This window comes from Hypanus sabinus, unplaced genomic scaffold, assembly GCF_030144855.1.
Source record: "Hypanus sabinus isolate sHypSab1 unplaced genomic scaffold, sHypSab1.hap1 scaffold_52, whole genome shotgun sequence".
In the NCBI taxonomy this organism is placed as follows: domain Eukaryota; kingdom Metazoa; phylum Chordata; class Chondrichthyes; order Myliobatiformes; family Dasyatidae; genus Hypanus; species Hypanus sabinus.
The window spans coordinates 1,160,920-1,179,198 of NW_026781382.1; the positions used below are offsets into that span (position 1 = coordinate 1,160,920).

General features: G+C 41.2%; 1 protein-coding gene across 1 annotated transcript in view; it reads left to right on the forward strand.

Annotated features, from left to right (window-relative positions):
• LOC132389264 (uncharacterized) overlaps positions 1 to 5,500 on the forward strand; it is a 42,553-nt gene extending 37,053 nt beyond the window's left edge. The window contains exons 9-10 of the mRNA XM_059961759.1: positions 419 to 640; positions 5,421 to 5,500. Coding sequence (XP_059817742.1) covers positions 419 to 640; positions 5,421 to 5,500 — 302 coding nt within the window. The remainder of the gene's footprint in view (positions 1 to 418; positions 641 to 5,420) is intronic.
• The last annotated feature ends 12,779 nt before the right edge of the window (positions 5,501 to 18,279 follow it).

Genomic DNA, 18,279 nt, shown 5'->3' on the forward strand with positions numbered 1-18,279 from the left:
TTGCTAGAGTCGCCATCCCTTCTGGCTTGGTATCCTGGCGCCAATTAGATATTTATTCGGTAAAGCAAAAGTCAAATTCAAAGTTGAATTTTTCGCCAGATGCACAGGTACACCTAGAGAAAGAAACAATACTAGTAAAAAGAAAACTTACATCCGGCAGTTTCGCAGACATAGTAGTTTTGAAATGCAGCATTCACAAAAATGGCAAGATCTCGGACTTGAAACTATTGTGCTCGTATCTACCAGCAACGATTTACCATCCTCTGGATCAGATGAGGATTGAATAAGTCTGTCCATATTGTCTATTATAGATATTAAGTTTTTCATTACCACAAGCACAAGTGTCATTTGCTGTTCCCGATATTGGAAAATGCTTCCCAGATCTTACGCCTTTGTTGTATTTAACATTCACCTGCAGAGTTATGTGGCGTGATACGTCATATGGCGGACACAGAATTGAAAGAAAGTACAGAGAATGAAGAAGATAGTGTAGACAATGAGAAACCAAGAGCTGCTGAAGATAAGCACGGTGCTGGTAACGAAAGAGCGAGGGAGGATATTGAAATAACGAATCAAGATCCGGCAACTGACAGACGAGATGAAAAGTCAGGCACATCGCAGGATGGCAGAACCATAGGTGGTGAGTATAATTTAATGTTGTTCTAACTATGTTTCCAAATCCTTTCCAAATTAAGTAGGTAGTTCGTGATATGAAGAGCAAGTAGTATACTGTTCCTGGCAGAGATCCTGGCTCCACACCCTGACTCAGATGTAGCTGGTGAAATTAACAGTGGACCAGAAGTCTGAAGACTGGACAATGATCAAAACGAAGACCCAGTATAATTAGGGATGCAGCTGAGATCGGACATGCCATAATGGGCATTAGTTGCCGGCAGGAACGAAGTAATGGACAGCAGGGGCGTCCACAGTCAGGCAGTAAATGTCCCAGTGCGTGGTTGATTCTGAACAAGCTGAAACTGGGATTAAAGAAACCCTTACATGCAGTTCAAATTCGATACCTTCATAGGGTGATCCATATCAATGTTGCCACTGCACAAGAATCCCCTTATAACAAATGTCTGTACTAAACTTTGAACAACAGATGTCTTTAAAATGTATAAATAGCCTATCGGACTTTAGTAAATAGTTGATTAATCCGTAATTAATGCTTCACTGGTGTAAACTTCATTTCAACGGAACGGGTCAAAATTGACTCTGAACAGCCTCAATATACTTTAATCCTTAATTAATGTATCAGCGATTTAATATCCATTTCAATAGACACAGGTCAAATTCGACCCGGAACAGCCTCAATGTAAAAAAAAAGAAAATTGTAACATCTGCTCAAAAGTGTAATTTTTAAACATATTTTCAGTTTTGCGAATTTCGGGTCATTTTTGTAAAAGTCAACAAATTGCTGAAAAATGGCATTTAGGGTGTTTTTACTGCTGTCAAACGTCAAAGCGTGTGAAATTTGATCCGAGCATGATGTAAGTGTTAAAGAGGCGGGAAATACAAAGATATGCTGGTACACGACGCACCGGGGGACTGAAAGAGTTGGAAATGCAGCCCGGTAAGACTTCCCAACAGGATTCTGAATAGATGAAAACGGAAAAGTACATGGTTAGAGACAAGAAGCTGATAAGCTATCCTGCGATACAGATGAATTGGGGCATTTTCCGACCGAAGAGAACATAAATCAGTTTACACTGGGTTGCAAAATTCATTGTTTAGACGTTGATATCAGTTTCTACCCTCTAATAGAGTAATGGGTAGATTAATAACTAAAAGTAAACGGATAATAGATCAATGCTTAACCGATGGGAAATAGAGATTTATGGAGAATTGCCAATAAAGTAAAACCACAACTCACGATACTACCCCGATAGGTTTGATCTAGCGTGTTCCCTATTCTTGTTGATGTTGTTTTGACTTCTTAATTTCTATCTGACATGTAAAACATGCTAATTCGGTATAACGAACGATTAAGTAAAATTAAGATCCTAATTTGCAACTTCTAGTGATTCTTAAAGATCATTGGAGAGGACTCCACAATTTCTTTATCTAATTCGTTCATTACACTGAGATGTATACCATCTGCTCCAGGGGACTGATCAACCTTCATACATTTCAGATTTCCAAGAATTTCTGTGTCGTCATTGCAACTTCACGCATTTTATGACCCCTGACATCTGGAACGCCATCATTGTGTCTTGCACAGTGAACGCTTATGCAAAATACCTTTGCATTTCGTCTGTCATTTTTTTGTCCCCAATTTCTACCTCTCTGGCGTTGTTTTCCACCGGACCGATAAAGAATAGCCCATCTTATTTACTCTTTACATATCCGAAGAAATTTTTGATATCGTCTTTAATACTAATAGTTAGCTTACTTTCGGATTATATTTTTACCTTCTTAAAGATTTTCAGTTGCATTCTATTGGTTTTAAACACTTCCAATCCTCTAACTTCCCAGGACATTCTGCTCTATTATAGGCCCTCGCTTTCGATTTTATGTTGGTTTTGACATCTCTTGTTCTCCTCGGTTGTTCTCATCTTTCCTTTAGAATGCATCCCGTGCTTTACACATGATATGTATACAGTGAGCGTTAAATAGTCATAATGATTACATATTTTAGGTGCATGATTTTCAATCATTTACATCTGATTTTTTTTTCTCTCAAGTGGCATATCAGGCACCGTTTCTGTCTATTATTCGTATGATGTGTTAATCGTTTTTTCTGCCATAAATGAAAGAACGTCACGCAAAATACTCACAGTTACACCCAAAGAAGCGGAGGGACTCCGGACCGATTGGAACGGATCGATCAACGATACAAAGCCAGAACTGGATGTTGATAAGGAAAACGTGGAAACTCCTGTACTGACTGTAGAACAAAATGATACCGAACGTAAATATTCTCATCGCTAATAAAGGAGATTGTGGTGAACTACATATACCTGTCTGGACACGCTCCCTGCTGTTTGGAAGGGGTTTGCTCTTCTGGGTTTTATTACGCGGGTAATGGAGTTTAAGAGCCGCAAGAGAATATGCAACTATTCTGTTCTACATATAAAAGCAAACAACAGAATTAGGTTAGTCGTCGACCATTTAGTTCCGTACTAGTCACTTCCATTATCGAACAGATGTTGAAGCTTTGGTTTGTGGACGTTAGTTTCCTGGATGATACCTCGAATAGAGAATATCGCATATGAGGAAAGGTTGATGCATCTAGTTTATATATTCTCGAGCGAAAAATGTTGGGTCAAATTTGCCAGAGCTTCTTAAGTTTCTGAAATGGATAAAAGCGGGAACACACATTTTCGACAGCCAAGTGTGAACGGAAAGGATAACCGAAGATGATATAATGTGTGCTACTCATTGAAAGCGTTACAGGAGTTCTTTGTATTTGTGGACCTGGAAGGTAAACTTGTGAATTGAGCGGCACTGTACGTAAAATAAGTGCAGCAGAATTTGTGGTAGCTAATTTCGTCAAAGGTGGGGTCATATTTAATGAAACATTCTCCATCATTTCGGGTCGAGAGAGATTCGATTTATATTCTGTACGAATGCATGCCCAAGTCCGCAGTCCAGCTTCACGGACGCATCTGGTTCCATAAAATGAAAATTACTATCTTTATTGCTTTAGAGTCTTAAGATTTCAGCACAGCACAAATTTCTTGTGAAATTACGAAACCAGCGTGTGTTTTTGGCCGAATCAAAAGTGGTGATGAAATGTATTTAGGAAGGAGATTGAAAATATTTGAAATTACTGCCACAACAAAGTCAGAAAGTCCAGTGACTGATTTTTGTCTGCGGGTAGCAGAATCCTCATGTCCATCAGCTAGTCCTGATTAAGCCATCGGATGCGTGTTGTTCAATAACTTTAAATTTCTGGGTGTCATATTATCAGTCGATCGATTCTGGGACCAGCACGTCCGTGCCATTAGAAACAGGTTACGGCAGAACCTCAGCTTTCTCGAAAATTCTAAAACTTCGACGATTTGCAATAGATGAATAGTGGGGAGTATGTGGTCAGCATGCATCACCGCCTGTTCTGAACACACCAATTCGTAAGAACGGAAAAACGCTACAAAATGCGTTAAACACATACCCAAAGGAACATATACACAGGTCTCCCTGATGATGAGCACCTTTACATACGCTGCCTCAGGAACATAGAACATAGAAATTTGCAGCACATTACAAGCCCATCGGACCACAATGTTGTGACGACTATGTAATCTACTGTAGGAACCATCTACAATATCCCTACTGCATATCCCTCTAATTTCAAGCTTCTTGTACCTATCTAAGAGGCTATTAAAATACCTTATTGTATCCACTTTGCCATCGTCGCCGACTGTGCATTCCTCTCTCTGTGCAAAATAAACCTACGATTGACATCACCTCGGTACCTATTATCAAGTAACCCTAATGGTTACCTATTAGGCTGATATTTCAGAGTGAACATCGCCAACCAGCACATTCGACGGATTTACTTTCAAGGACTCTACAACTCAGATTGTCGGTATTACGTCTTGCTTATTTACTGTATTTCTTATTATTATTAGGCGTTATATTTGTGCATGTTTCATATTTTGTAGATCAGACTTTGTGCATAACTTTTCAGTGACCCTATGGCATTTTTCTTCTGTGGTAAATACATACAAGAAGATGAATCTCAAGGCAAATGATGATGAACTATACGTACTCTGATATGAAAATTATTTTCAAATTTGAGCTTTCGATTTACTTATCTTACTGCGTCGTTCGGCAATCCCAGTGTCGAGTCAGTGCAGGTTTCCTCTTTGTGTGCAGGATAGATGGAGCTCACTGCCTGACATGGACTAAACAAAATCACGATTATGAAACGCTACCCACCCTCATCGATGGATAATATTTGAAAAACTACTGGGGCCAGCATCTTCCCACACTGGATCTACGTGGCGCGTTTTACTTGATCCGCATCCTCCGCGTGTATCTGTCGAGGACTACCTTCATAATGCTCACTGGTTCCAAGCCATCGTTCACGGGATTCTCCAAGGCAATCTCTACAGGTGTATGTTCGTCGACTCGACAACATTTTCATCTGCTCCATGGATTCGTAAATCCACTTCTTATTTTCTTTTTTATGTCCCTTCACCCAAGTGCATCCCTTATCAACTGCAGTCGATTTAAACCCCTTCACTCATACGAAGCAGACATCCACAACCAGATACCTTTGTTTTCAGTTACCATGACGCCTTGTAACGTATCCATTCTCTCTTGTTGTGTTCTGTCTTGTCTTCTCAGTTATCCGATCACTTTTCAAAGGGATCGTTCACCACTCAATCTTTGAATCAAACATCCGGGTAATGAACATGAAATAAACTCAGAAACACCTGAATAACTTTCTCGAAATTCATCGACCTTTCTAGTCATTGAACGAATTCACGCTGGCAATTCCGCCTTTGAAATGCAGGCAGAGTCACGAGTTGTCGAGACAGCCATGAACTAGTGAGTTAGAATGTGTTGGCAGGGTAAATCATACGCATTGCAGCCGAGCAGATTCTAACTCGCTAGCACAAAATGAAATGATTTCTATGTGCAGTCTTATTGGGTCTCGCCTATACGGGTAGCATGGATGAGTGGATCTGAAAGCTCAAATTGTAACCTGTCTCCGATTATATTCGGATCGCGGATGGCACAGACGGCATAGCTACAGCTGAGATTCAGCTTGTGGGCCAAGTATGCAATATAAAATTCAATACTCAGGGGTTTTCCTGATTCCCGCATGCGGACTTCATCGACAACAAGTCCAATTCCACTGTGCAGGGACGAAAAGTTGAAAATCTCCGTGTTTACTGTTTCATAACAACTATGATGACAGCAGTTGGAAAAAACTTAACGAGGTATTAGCACAACTCGATACACTACCCAACTTGTTACATTTATTACAAAATAAAAACACCTGAAAAATATTACGCAAAGATGCTGAAATTATGAACAGATTTTATTATATAATTTCTGTTCACTTGAGACTTAAAACTTATTCTAAACGAGAACCCCAGATTTTAATTATTGACCAGGTTTATAATGCTTTGCACAGACAGCACTAGAAGAATTGAGAACACATCTGGACTCCGGATTTAAGGATGGTCCAGAGCAAAAGGTTGACTGGAATGGTTCTGGGACCACAGGGGTTAAGATATGAGTAGTGTTTGATGATCCTGGGCCATACTGGATCGATTTCAGAAGACTACGGATGACCATATTAAAACCTATCGAACATTGAATGCAGTGGAAATGGAGATGTTATTTTCTATAACAGTGTACACCAGAACCAAAGTGCATGGCCTGAGATTAGAGGAACTTCCTTTAGAACAGAGATGGGGAGCAATTGCTTCGGGGAAAGGGTGGTGAATCTGTTGAATACGTGCCACAGGCGTCAGTGGACGCCACGATATTAGGTCTACATAACGCGGGGGTAGTTAGGTTTTGCTTTTGGAAAGACTTCAAGGGTTCCAGAGAGAAAGAGTTAGAAATATAAGAGTAAAGGGCGCTATGAAGCCAGACAATTTGGAACAGCGGAGCAGATGCGATGGTTGTTACTACGTAAATTTACCCTTTTCTTGGGGTGTTCTTGGACAGGAAGATTCTTCAATAAATATAGAAAATGCTGACGCATGTCGTCCAATTTCTATAGATCAAACCGAAAAACACCAAGACTACAACTTAGAATCTGTAAGTAATATAGAGCGAACGTTTGATAAACCGGACTCCAATGAAAAACATGTGGAATATCCATCATGGACTGGACAGCAGGCTGAATCAGAATTGGACGTTTTCACGGTTAATGAAGCCTTACGAGAAGAAGGGAATGTGAACAGAAGTGATAAAGGTGGGTGTTTTGTTGTATTCTACAGTCAATCAATAATGACGAATAGAAATATTTCTAATAACTTTCTTAAGATTTCGGAAAAGGGCAAAACCCAGAGCATAAACATTTATGTATACCTTTGAGGAAATTTCATAACATGAAAAAATATCAAGACTTAAAATGGGAATCTGTCTGAACGTTCTTGTAACTTGACCAAGAACGATGTGAAAGAGCGAACAGAGCCGAACAGTTCAGAGTTGGAAATATACAACACAGGCGCAAGCTGAGTATCTCCAACAGTTCTGGGCAGCTAGACGTTTTGTTTCGCATGCAGGGAGCACCAGTAGCTGCCCAAATAGGTCGAGCAAACTGCATGGTTACTGGTCGCCCCTTGACTGCTGCTTTAAAATTTGTTTGGAAAGCTGGATCTTTCCAGTTTATTTGTTTGTGAAGCAGTGTGATCTTGGACATTCAGTCGTGTTTCTATTATCCGTTTCCATAACATCATAAGATAAATGAGCAAAATTAGACCATTTTACGTCACGTCTGCTCTGCCATTTCATCATGGCTGATCAAACGTTCTGTTCTGCCACAGTTCCTGCGTTCTCCCAGCATCTCCTCATGCCCTGGCCACTCCAATATATCTCAAAACTCTACCGGAAATATACATAAAGAGTTTGCTTCCTGAAGTGCCTGCGGCAGCTAATTTCACAGATTCACTAATTTCTGACTAAGTACATTCCCCGTCGCTTTCGTTCTGAAGGAAACCCCTCTATTCTGAGAATTCGTCCACTTGTCTGAAACACTCTCACCTTTGGAAATATTCTCTCCACGTCCACTTTATTAAGGCTTTTTAACCAGTTTTCGGCCCACACTGTTGTTCCGAATATGTCCCTACCCTATAAATAACTAGGCTTACCTATAGCCTTCTATTTTTCTAAGCTCCATGTACCGATCCAAAATACAGTTAAAATACCCTATCGTATATGCCCCCACCACATTTGCCAGCATCCCATTCCACTCACTTACTGAACTTTGAGCAAAAAACTTACCCCTGATATCTACACAGTACCTACTCCCCACCACCTTAAACCTGTGTCCTCTTGTGGCAACCATTTCAGCCCTGGGGAAAAAAAACAAAAAACAAAAAACAGACCTCTTACTATCCACACGATCAACGCCTCAGATCCTCTATCTCTCCGAGGAGAAGAGGCCGACTGTACTCAACCTGTCCTCAAAAGACATGCGCCCCAATCTAGGCAACATCCTTGCAAATCTCCTCTGCATCCTTTCTATGGCATCCACGTGCTCCCTGTAGTGAGGCGACCAAAACTGAGCACAGTTCGCCAAGTGGGGTCTGACAAGGGTCCTATATGTCTTCACATTATCTCTCGACTCCTAAATTCAATTCCAAGACTGATTAAGGCCAATACACCTTAAGCCTACTTAACAAATGAGTCAACCTGCACAGCTACTTTGTGCGTCCTATGGACTCGGACGATCCTTCTGATCCTTTGCACTGCCAAGAGTCTTATCATTAATACTATATTCTGCCATCATATTCGACCTACGAAAACACACACTTATCAAGTTTGAACTCGATCTGCCACTACTCAGATCAGCTTTGCATCTTATCAATGTCCCGCTGTAAACTCTGACAATCCTCTACACTCTCCACAACACCTCTAACCTTTGTGTCATATGGAGACTTACTAACCCATTTCTCAACTTCCTGATCCAGGTCATTGATAAAAATCATGAAGAGTAAGGGACCCAAAACAGATCGTTGTAGCACACCACTGGTCATCGAACACCATGCAGAATATGACCTGTCTACAACTACTCTTTGCATTCTTTGGGCAAGCTAGTTCTCGTTCCACGAAGCAATGTCCCCTTGGATCCCATGCCTCCTTACTTTCTCAATAACACTTGCATGGGGTACCTTATCAAATGCCTTGCTGAAATGCATATGCACTACGTTTACTGCTCCACACTCATCAATGTGTTTAGTCACATCCTCAAAAAAATCAATCAGGCTCGTAAGCCATGGCCTGCCTTTGGCAAAGCTGTGCTGACTATTCCTAATCATGTTATATCTCTCCAAATGCTCATTAATCTTTTCAGGATCTTCTCCATCACCTTACCAACCACTGATGTGTGGGTTACTTGTCTATCATTTCCTGGTCTATTTCTACTCCTTTTCCTTTTCAAGAAAATTGGCAACCCTCCAATCGTCTGAGACTTCTCCCGTCCCTATTTGTGATGTAAAGTCCATCGCCAGAGGCTCAGAAGTTTCCGTCCTAGCCTGGGATACATCTCATCTACGTCCGGCGACCTATTGAACTTGTTGCTTTCTAGAAGCTCCAGCAGATGGGTATTTCTTCATACCCATCTGCTCAAGCTTTTCAATCTGCTGCAAGTCGTCACTATTATCACCAAGATCATTTTCCATAGTGAATACTGAAGTAAAGTATTCACTAAGTAACTCTGGTATTGCCTCCGGTTCCAACGCACTTTCCGACTGTCACATTTGATACGTCCTATTCTTTCACGTCTTATCCTCCTGCTCTTGTAGAATGCGTTGGGGTTTTCCTTAATCCTGCCCTCCAAGTCCTTCTCATGGCCCCTTCTGGCTCTCCTAATTTCTTTCTTAAGCTCCTTCCCGTTAGCCTTATAATCTTCCAGATCTCAAACATTACTTAGCTCTCTGAACCTTCGGTAAGCTTTTCTTTTCTTGTTGACCAGATTTATTACTGCCTTTGTAAACCACTGTCCCTGTACTCTACTACATATTCCCTGTCTCACTTGAACGCATCTGTGTCGAGCTACACACAAATATTCCATGAGTATTTGCCACATTTCTTCCGTACTTGTCCTTGAGAACATCTGCTTCCAATTCTCTGCCTGCTAGACTCATAATTCCCACTTCACCAATTAAACGCTTTTCTAACTTGCCTGTTCCTATCCCTCTACAATGCTATGCTAAAGTAGATGGAATTATGATCACTATCTCCAAAATGCTCTCCCACTGAGAGATCTGACACCTGACCCGGTTCATTTCACAATACCAAATCAAGTACATCTTCTCCTCTTTTAGTATAATCTACATATCTTGTCAAGAAACCTTACTGCACCCAACTAACAAACTCCAACCCACCTGAACCCCTTGCTCTAGCAAGATGCCAATCTATACTTGGGAAATTAAAATCTCCCATCACGCCAACTCTGTTATTATCACAAATTTCCACGATCTGTTTCCCTATCTGCTCGTCGATAACCCTCTTACTATTGGGTGGCCTATATGTAAATACAAACACCCAGTAAATTTATTGATCCCCAACTGTCCCTAATCTCCACCCACAGAGACTCCGTAGACAATTCCTCCATTACCTCCAAGTTTTCTGTAGCCGTGACACAATCTCTGTTCAACAGTGCTACGCACCCACCTCTTTTGCCTCCCTCCCTGGCATTTCTGAAACATCAATAATCAGGGACTTGATGTAATTATTCCTGACCCTGTGCCATCTGCATCTCTGTAATGGCCACCGCACCATATCGCCAGTTACTGATCCATGCTCTAAGCTCATCCGCTTTGTTCACAACATTCATTGCGTTAAAACAAATATATCTCAAACCGTCGGCCTGAGCGCTTACCTTCGCTATAACCTGCCTGTCCTCCCTCACACGTGGTCTCCTATCTTTCGCTATTTGAGGGCCAGACACCACTTCTCCAGTCTCTAATGTTTGGCCCCTGAAAAAAAAAATTCTATCATCTACAAATCTTTGATTTCTGCCCACACAAGAAGTTCACTCATGCAATTATTCCTTCTCCACCTCACCATCTTCTCTAACACTGTGGTTCCCCTCCGCCTGCAAATTTGGTTTAAACCCCCCGGCGCAGCACTAGATAACCTACCCGTAAGGATGTTAGTCCCCTTCCATTTCAGGTGCAAACCGTCCCGTAGGATCAGGTCTCACCTTCTTTGGAACAAAGTTCAATTGTCTAGAATCATGAAGAGCTCCCTCTCGCACCATCTCCTAGCCACGTATTTAGCTGCATTAGCGTCCTATTTCTAGCCTCACTAGCACTTGACACGGGGAGCAATCCTGAGATTGCAGCCCTTGATGTGCTGTCCTTCAACTTTGCACCTAACTCTCTAAACTCTTTTTGAAGAACCTGCTCCTTCTTCCTATTTATGTCATTGATCCCTACATGGACCACAACATCCGGCTGCTCACCCTCCCTCCTGAGAATACCGAGAACTCGATCCGAGATCACCAGGGAGGCAACAGACAATCGAATATTCTTGATCTCTCCCACAGTACTGCTTATCTGACCCCCTAAATATCGAATCCTCTATCAATACTGCTCTCCTCTTTTCCCTCCTTCGTTTCTGAGCTTAGGGTCCAGTCTGTGCCGGAGAGGTGATCACTACAAGTTTCGTCCTCACGAACAGTATCCAGAACGGTATATCTATTGTTGATGGAAACAGTCACAGAGGTGCTCTGCTCTTCCTGTCAATTCCCCAATCCTCTCCTTACAGCCACACAGCTATCGGTCTCCTGACCTTTAGGGATGATTATCTCCCTGAAACTCTTGTCCTTTTCTGCCTCTGCTTCACGAATGACCCCAAGTTCATCCGGCTCCAGCTCTCGTTCCCTAACTCGATTTGTCAGAAGCTGCATCTGGATGCACCTTTTACAGTTATAATCATCTTGGACAACTGTGCTGTCTCTGACTTCCCACATCCTGCATACGAAGCATTCGACTGCCCGAACTGCCGCCGTTACCTACTCCTAAGTTAATTAAATTAATTAAAGGAACTTACCCGGCATTACCTCACTTGGAACAAGCTCGTTTCAGCTTCTTCTCGCGGAAGCCCCTCCAGCTACAGCCTCAGATCTTCACTCCTACCGTGAGGCACTCACAGCATTCGCCGCGCCTCTTTAGTTACCCGTTCTTTTATTTGTCCCCGCCAATTATTGCACAAGCCCTTCGCGCCTCCTCTTCCTGCTGCAACGGTTTCACGATCACACTGTCCTGAATACCCGCTGCGCGCGCCTTTTCCCAGCACTCAGCGCTCTCACGAGCCCTTCGCTCCTCCTCCTGCTGCTGCAAAAGTTTTTCATTCAGCACATTCTTACTCAGCTAAGGAGCAAAAACCTGCGAAAAATGATGCTAGGTGACTCATCAGTCTCAAATAAGGTTTCAAACATACGTACTTGCTTCTATATTCTGTTCCTCATTTAATGAATCTTAGCATCGTCTACACCATCCGCAACATCGACTCAAATTGCAAATTAATCTTTAAGGAATCCTGCACAATGCCTCCTAAGTCCCTTTGCACCACGACTTTCTGAGTTGTTCCTTTTATTTTGAAATTTTCGGTCTATTTAGAATATAGTCAACCCTTTCAATTATTTTACTAAAGTGCATGACCATCAATTTCCCAACATTATATTCGAGTTGCCATTTTTTGTCCATTCTCCTAATCTGTCCATTTCCTTCTCTACTCTATCTACTTTCTCAAAGCCACCTCGCCTTCCACCTGTCAACATAACATTTCTAACCTTTTCAGTGAAGTCATGAATCCCGTTATCAAAGTCATTGTCATATAATTAAAAAAAATGTCCCTACACACACACCTGTCGAACACTTCTAGTCAGCGGCATCGTGCCAGTAAATCCTCTCTTCATTCCATCTCTTTCAATCCTGCCAATCATTCACTACTTTCTGACATGCCAAAACCTTTGCTGCAATGCCATAGCTGGTAATTTTTATGCAGCTTCATGTGCGGAAGCTGGCAGCACCCTTCTGAAAATCCAGGCACACGATATCAAACATTTATCCGTTATCGACACGCGCTGCCATTTATTTATTTTTTTCCAAAAGATCAGTCAAGCATATTTTTCCCTTAGGTAAACCATGCTGAATATCGCCTATGTTATCACGTCTCTCCACGTACCCTGAAAACTCATCATTAATAATTGATTTCAAGATCTTCCCTACTAGTGAGGCCAGACTAATTGGCCACGAGTTCGCTTTTTTGCCTCTCTCCCTACCTGAAGAGTGGGGTGACATTTGCAGTTTTCCAGTGATACTTGAAAGGTCATTACAGCTGACTCCACAATTTTTTTAGCCAAACCATTCAGCACTCTGAGATGTACACTATCTCGTCCAGGGGACGGATCTATCTTCATACTTTTCAGATTCCCAAGAACCTTGTGTGTCGTCATGGCAACGACACACACTCCATGACGACTGATATGTGGAACCGCAATCATACTGCTGGTGCCTTCCACAGTGACGGCTTTTGCAAACACCGTTGCATTTCGTCTGCCATTCCTTTTTTTGTCCGCAATGCTGTCGCTCTACAGCATTTTTTTCCAGCGGTCCAATAAAGAATCTCGCCTCTCATTTCCTATTTATGTACCTGAAATAAATGTAGATATTTTGTTTAATATTATTAGTTAGCTTATTTTCGTATTTCATCTTTACCTTCTTAAGGATTTTTACTTGTCTTGTATTGGTTTTAAACGCTTCCCAATCCTCTAAATTCCCGTGACTTTTGGCTCTTTTATAGACACTCGTTTTCGATTTAATGTTGGTTTTGTCATCTCTTGTTGACCTCGTTTGTTCTCATCTTTCCTTTAGAATGTATCCCGTTTCTTACGCATGATATATACAGTGCGTGTTATATTGCCGTGATGGTTACATATTTTCGGTGCCTGATTTGCAGTCAATTATATTAAATTGTTTTATTTCATGTGGCAAATCAGGCACCCGTTTTTACTCTATTATCCGTATGACATGTTTATCGTTTTACTGCCATAAATGTAAGAACGTCACACGAACTACCCGCAGATACACTCAAGGAAGTGGAGGAACTCCGGAGCAATTGGAACGATTCGGACAACAATGCAAAGCTAGAACAGGATGTTGATAAGGACAACGTGGAATCTCAGTCACTGACTTTTGAACAAAATGATACCGACCGTAAAAATGTCATCGCAAATAAAAGAGATGATATACCCACAAAGGCCTTAACAGAAACATGGATGCAAAACCTTCAGGAGCGTCAAAGAGCGAATGGTGAGTTCATGTTGTTAAAATATGCTTTACTTTAAACTTCGATTGTCATGATACGCAGCTTGTTTTCTATCCATTCTATCCATGACTTCCAGCGCTAGCAAAGTCTCAAAAACTACAATATATAAAACATATTGATCCATTAATCCCACTGCAGCTTCCAAATCCACACATTAAGGTATTAGAGCTACAACTCCGTGAAATCCGAATGATTGGGAGCCTGGAGGTGGGCAGAGTATCCCATCTTTCAGGGAACGCGGTACATGTTCAGAAGAGAGGGAATGTTTACGAGCCCTTCACAAGGAATGGGTGGAGATCAAACCAGATTTGTAGAACGTTGGAAAACAGTGCTTCAACAGAGAATGGAGAGGATGTGCAGACAATTGTTGTTAAGACAAAGTCAGAAAATTGTATCCATTAGAGTGATTTTATTGCGGGACGAGAAGGATCAACAGCTGAATATTGCGCGTTTCCATTGCTTCAGAGGTGACAGAGTGGGACAGCTAAAAGCAGTAACCATATAAACATATAACAATTACAGCTCGGCCATCTCGGCGCATCTAGTCCGTGCCGAAACGCTTACTCTCAGCTAGTCCCACAGACCCGCAGTCAGCCCATAAACCTCTATCATTTTCCTGTCCATATACCCATCCAATTTTACATTAAATGACAATAGCGAACCTGCCTCTGCCACCTCTACTGGAAGCTCATTCCACACAGCTACCAGTCTCTAATTAAAGAAATTCCCCTCATGTTACTCTTAAACCTTTGTCCACTAACTCTCAACTCATATCCTGTTATTTGAATCTACCCTGCTCTCAATGGAAAAAAGCCTATCCACATCAACTCTATCTATCCCCCTCATAATTTTCAATACCTCCATCAAGTCCCCCCTCAACCTTCTACGCTCCAAAGAATAAAGACCTAACTTGTTCAATCTTTCCCTGTAACTCAGGTGCTGAAACCCAGGTAACATTCTAGTAAATCTTCTCTGTACTGTCTCTATTTTTGACATTTCCTATAGTTTGGTGACCAGAACTGTACACAATACTCCAAATCCGGCCTTACCAATGCCTCGTGCACTTTTAACATTACATCGCAACCCCTATACTCAATGCAAATGTGAAGTCTATTTTCTAAATGGAGACAAAATCGAAACATCTGAGATGCAAATGTGAACTTGGAGGTTGTGTCCGTCGTGAGGAATGCTTTGATCGCATTCCTTTCAAGAGGTCTTGAATACAAGAACAGGAATGTTATACTGAACCTTAAAAGGCACTGGTGTGCCTTGGGCTCCGCATATGAGAGTAAACTATGCTTCTACTGGAGCGGCTGGGAGTGGTTTAAAATAAAGTGGCAGGGCGATGGGAATCAATAGGATAAAGCTGAGGTTGAGTCAGTCGGTTTACAAGTAGCTGATGGATGTAACATGAATGCATGGAATGACAAGCCAATGATTAGGTACAAATCTCTGAAGAGGAAACTAAAATCTATAATAACAATAAAGCCGTAATTATAATTCTTTGCACTTTCAGAAGCCTATCGATAAGGTAAATCATAGGATTTGATAATCAAGTGTCATAATGTGGAGATTGAGAGTAAGGTGTGCGAACTGGTGCAGAACTGGCGCAAAACACAGAACAACGAGTTTTGATGAGAGGATCGGTTTTACTCGTAGAACATATTTCAAGTGGGGATTCGCAGGGTTCTGTCTTCGGGCCGCTGCTGCTTTTAATGCACCTTAATGGTTTAGATAAGCACAAAATAGATAAACGCGTCAAGTCTGCAGATGTCTCAGACGTAGGAGGATGGGCTGATTACATTTAGGCTGCAGAATAAGTTCAGATAGACAAACAGAATCGGGATCTGAGAAGATAAATGGTAGAGGAAATTTATTGTAAGTAAATGTGAGAATTACATATGGGAAGTGCGAATAATAGATCTATATAAACAATGGAGGTGTCTGCAGTTAGTAGGTGCAATGAATGAGAAGGATTTGGGCGTTCTGGTGGACTCATCACTATCAACATTTGCGCAACACGCAGATGTGATTAGGAAGGGTAGTAAATTTTTGCTTTATGTAATGCACTCAGTAGAGTTCAAGTCCACAGATATCCTCCTGAACCGGTATAATACGCTGGTGAGGCCACGCCTTGTGTACTGTACACAGTTTTGGTCGTCATATTTTTGGGGGTTCTGAAGGTACTGGATAGTTCAAACAGGGCGACGAAACTCATTCCAGGTCTGCAGATTTGAGCAGTGAAATAATTAAATAACTAAAAATTTCTGGCTTAGAATAAGAGGAGATATGATAGGCGTGTTCAAATTCATTCAGTGTATAAGTGAACTGGATGTCAGCTGTTAATTAAAAAAAATAATCGATCATCGGGAAACAGGGCTACAGGTGAAGATTGCTTAAGGAGGCATTTCAAACGAACATCAGGGAGCGTTTCATTGCACAGACGTTAGTAGACACATGGAATAATCTACCTCGTTGTGTAGTGGAGAATAGTACCTTAGAGACTTTGAATCGAAAATCCACAGATATTTCAACACGTTATGTGAATACAAATTTGGCAAGCTTTTACACTGTTTGATCTTGTCTTAAGCAGAATGTATTTTTTTTTGTTTTTCTTTGCCATTCAAACAATACAGTTATTATGTGTCTTGGTTGCTTCGAGGCTTTGCTTCCTGGCAGTGGAATCAGAGTACGTTTGTGTGAGTTGTGTGAGTGAATATCTATATGTATATACAGTATAGGTCCGTGCATTGTGGAAAATCTATTAGATGTGTTTGAGTCTGTGTATACATTGATGTGTGAATATTGTGCATGTGTGTGTGCGTGCGTGTGTGTGTGTGTGTGTGTGTGTGTGTGTGTGTGTGTGTGTGTGTGTTTGTGTGTGCACTGCATATACTGTACTTCATATACTGCTAATGACTGTGTATGACTATCGTTATGTACATATATGGAATGCGCACAGTGTGTATGTGTGTGTTTAGTCATTCCAATAATTTGTGACCTGTAGCAGGAAGAACAAACATTGAAAGTAGAAAAAGCAGTGAACAGGCAATGGCTTGGGAAATGTAATTCTCATGCCCGAGAAGCTTCTCAGCAGTAACGAACAAAATGCCCTCAGTATGGTTGTACGCAGAAAAAAGATTGAAGATTATGCCTGTGCGCCAAGGGATAAAACGTATTTGATGTAGCGGTGATTATTGCATAGGCCTCCCGCTCTCTTTTATTGTCTCCAGATATTAGTGGTAAACCCCTATGCGTGGTGCTGCCCGCAAAACATTTATGCTGCAAATAGTATTGAACAGGGAGAAACATGAACAAAATAACTGCTAATAAAGAGAAACTTGTTCCCCGATATTATTAGTAAATGGTGAAATGCTAATGGCATAGGAATTGCATCAAAGAACCAACGGGTAATTGAATGTGTATCGTACGTCATAGAACAATAAAATAAGGGGATAAGATCAGAATTCAAAACAGGTTACACTTTACAGAAAATATGCAGTAATAAAAAAACAAGAGTCCTACTAACAAATTGGAGAAATTAACCAGTGGATGACGAAACAACAAATGGATTAAGATAAGGAAAAGAAAACAAGATAGAGAGTGCATGTGGTATGACGAGTTACCCAATGAGCAAGTAGTCCTTGGGGTACTCTAAATCTGTGTCTTTATTGATGCTTCGCCGCTCGTTTCAGTGCCCGGCAAGGGCTGCCGATGCTTTTCCTGCTGGTAGGAGAGAGGGAATCCTTGTTCGGATACTGTTTTTGCGTGGGGGTGCAGCTAGGGTGCTTTGGGATCCTAATATTTAACTATCTTCCATTATTTGGAATACTCCTCTGCTTTACTGGATGTTTGTATCATGTATACATTTCTCTGGCATTAAATGTGCATTTGAAAACTTTGAAACCTTTGACTATGCCACATCTTGACGGTAAACAGGATTATGTTGTTGAATTCAAAGTTTTCGTACAACACTTTTATAAATTTTAATTAATAAAATTGATAAAATTTATTTTAATTTGGAGAGATATGGTATGAAGAACGACTTAAGCGCTTTTAATTGATAGCGATACCGCACATACAGAATGAGGGACGATTATTATTATTTTTGTCAGTCTGTAATCACCCTTTATTTATACTATGGACAAAGCATAGAAACACTGTTCATGTTTATTCGTTATTCCAGATGTGAAACGTCTACACAGATACAATCTCGGAAGACAGAGCAGGAAATTGAACTTGCCCAAGCCATGTTTAATTTCTGACATCTATATTGAGCCAACGATTACAATGATAGAAAGTGAACAT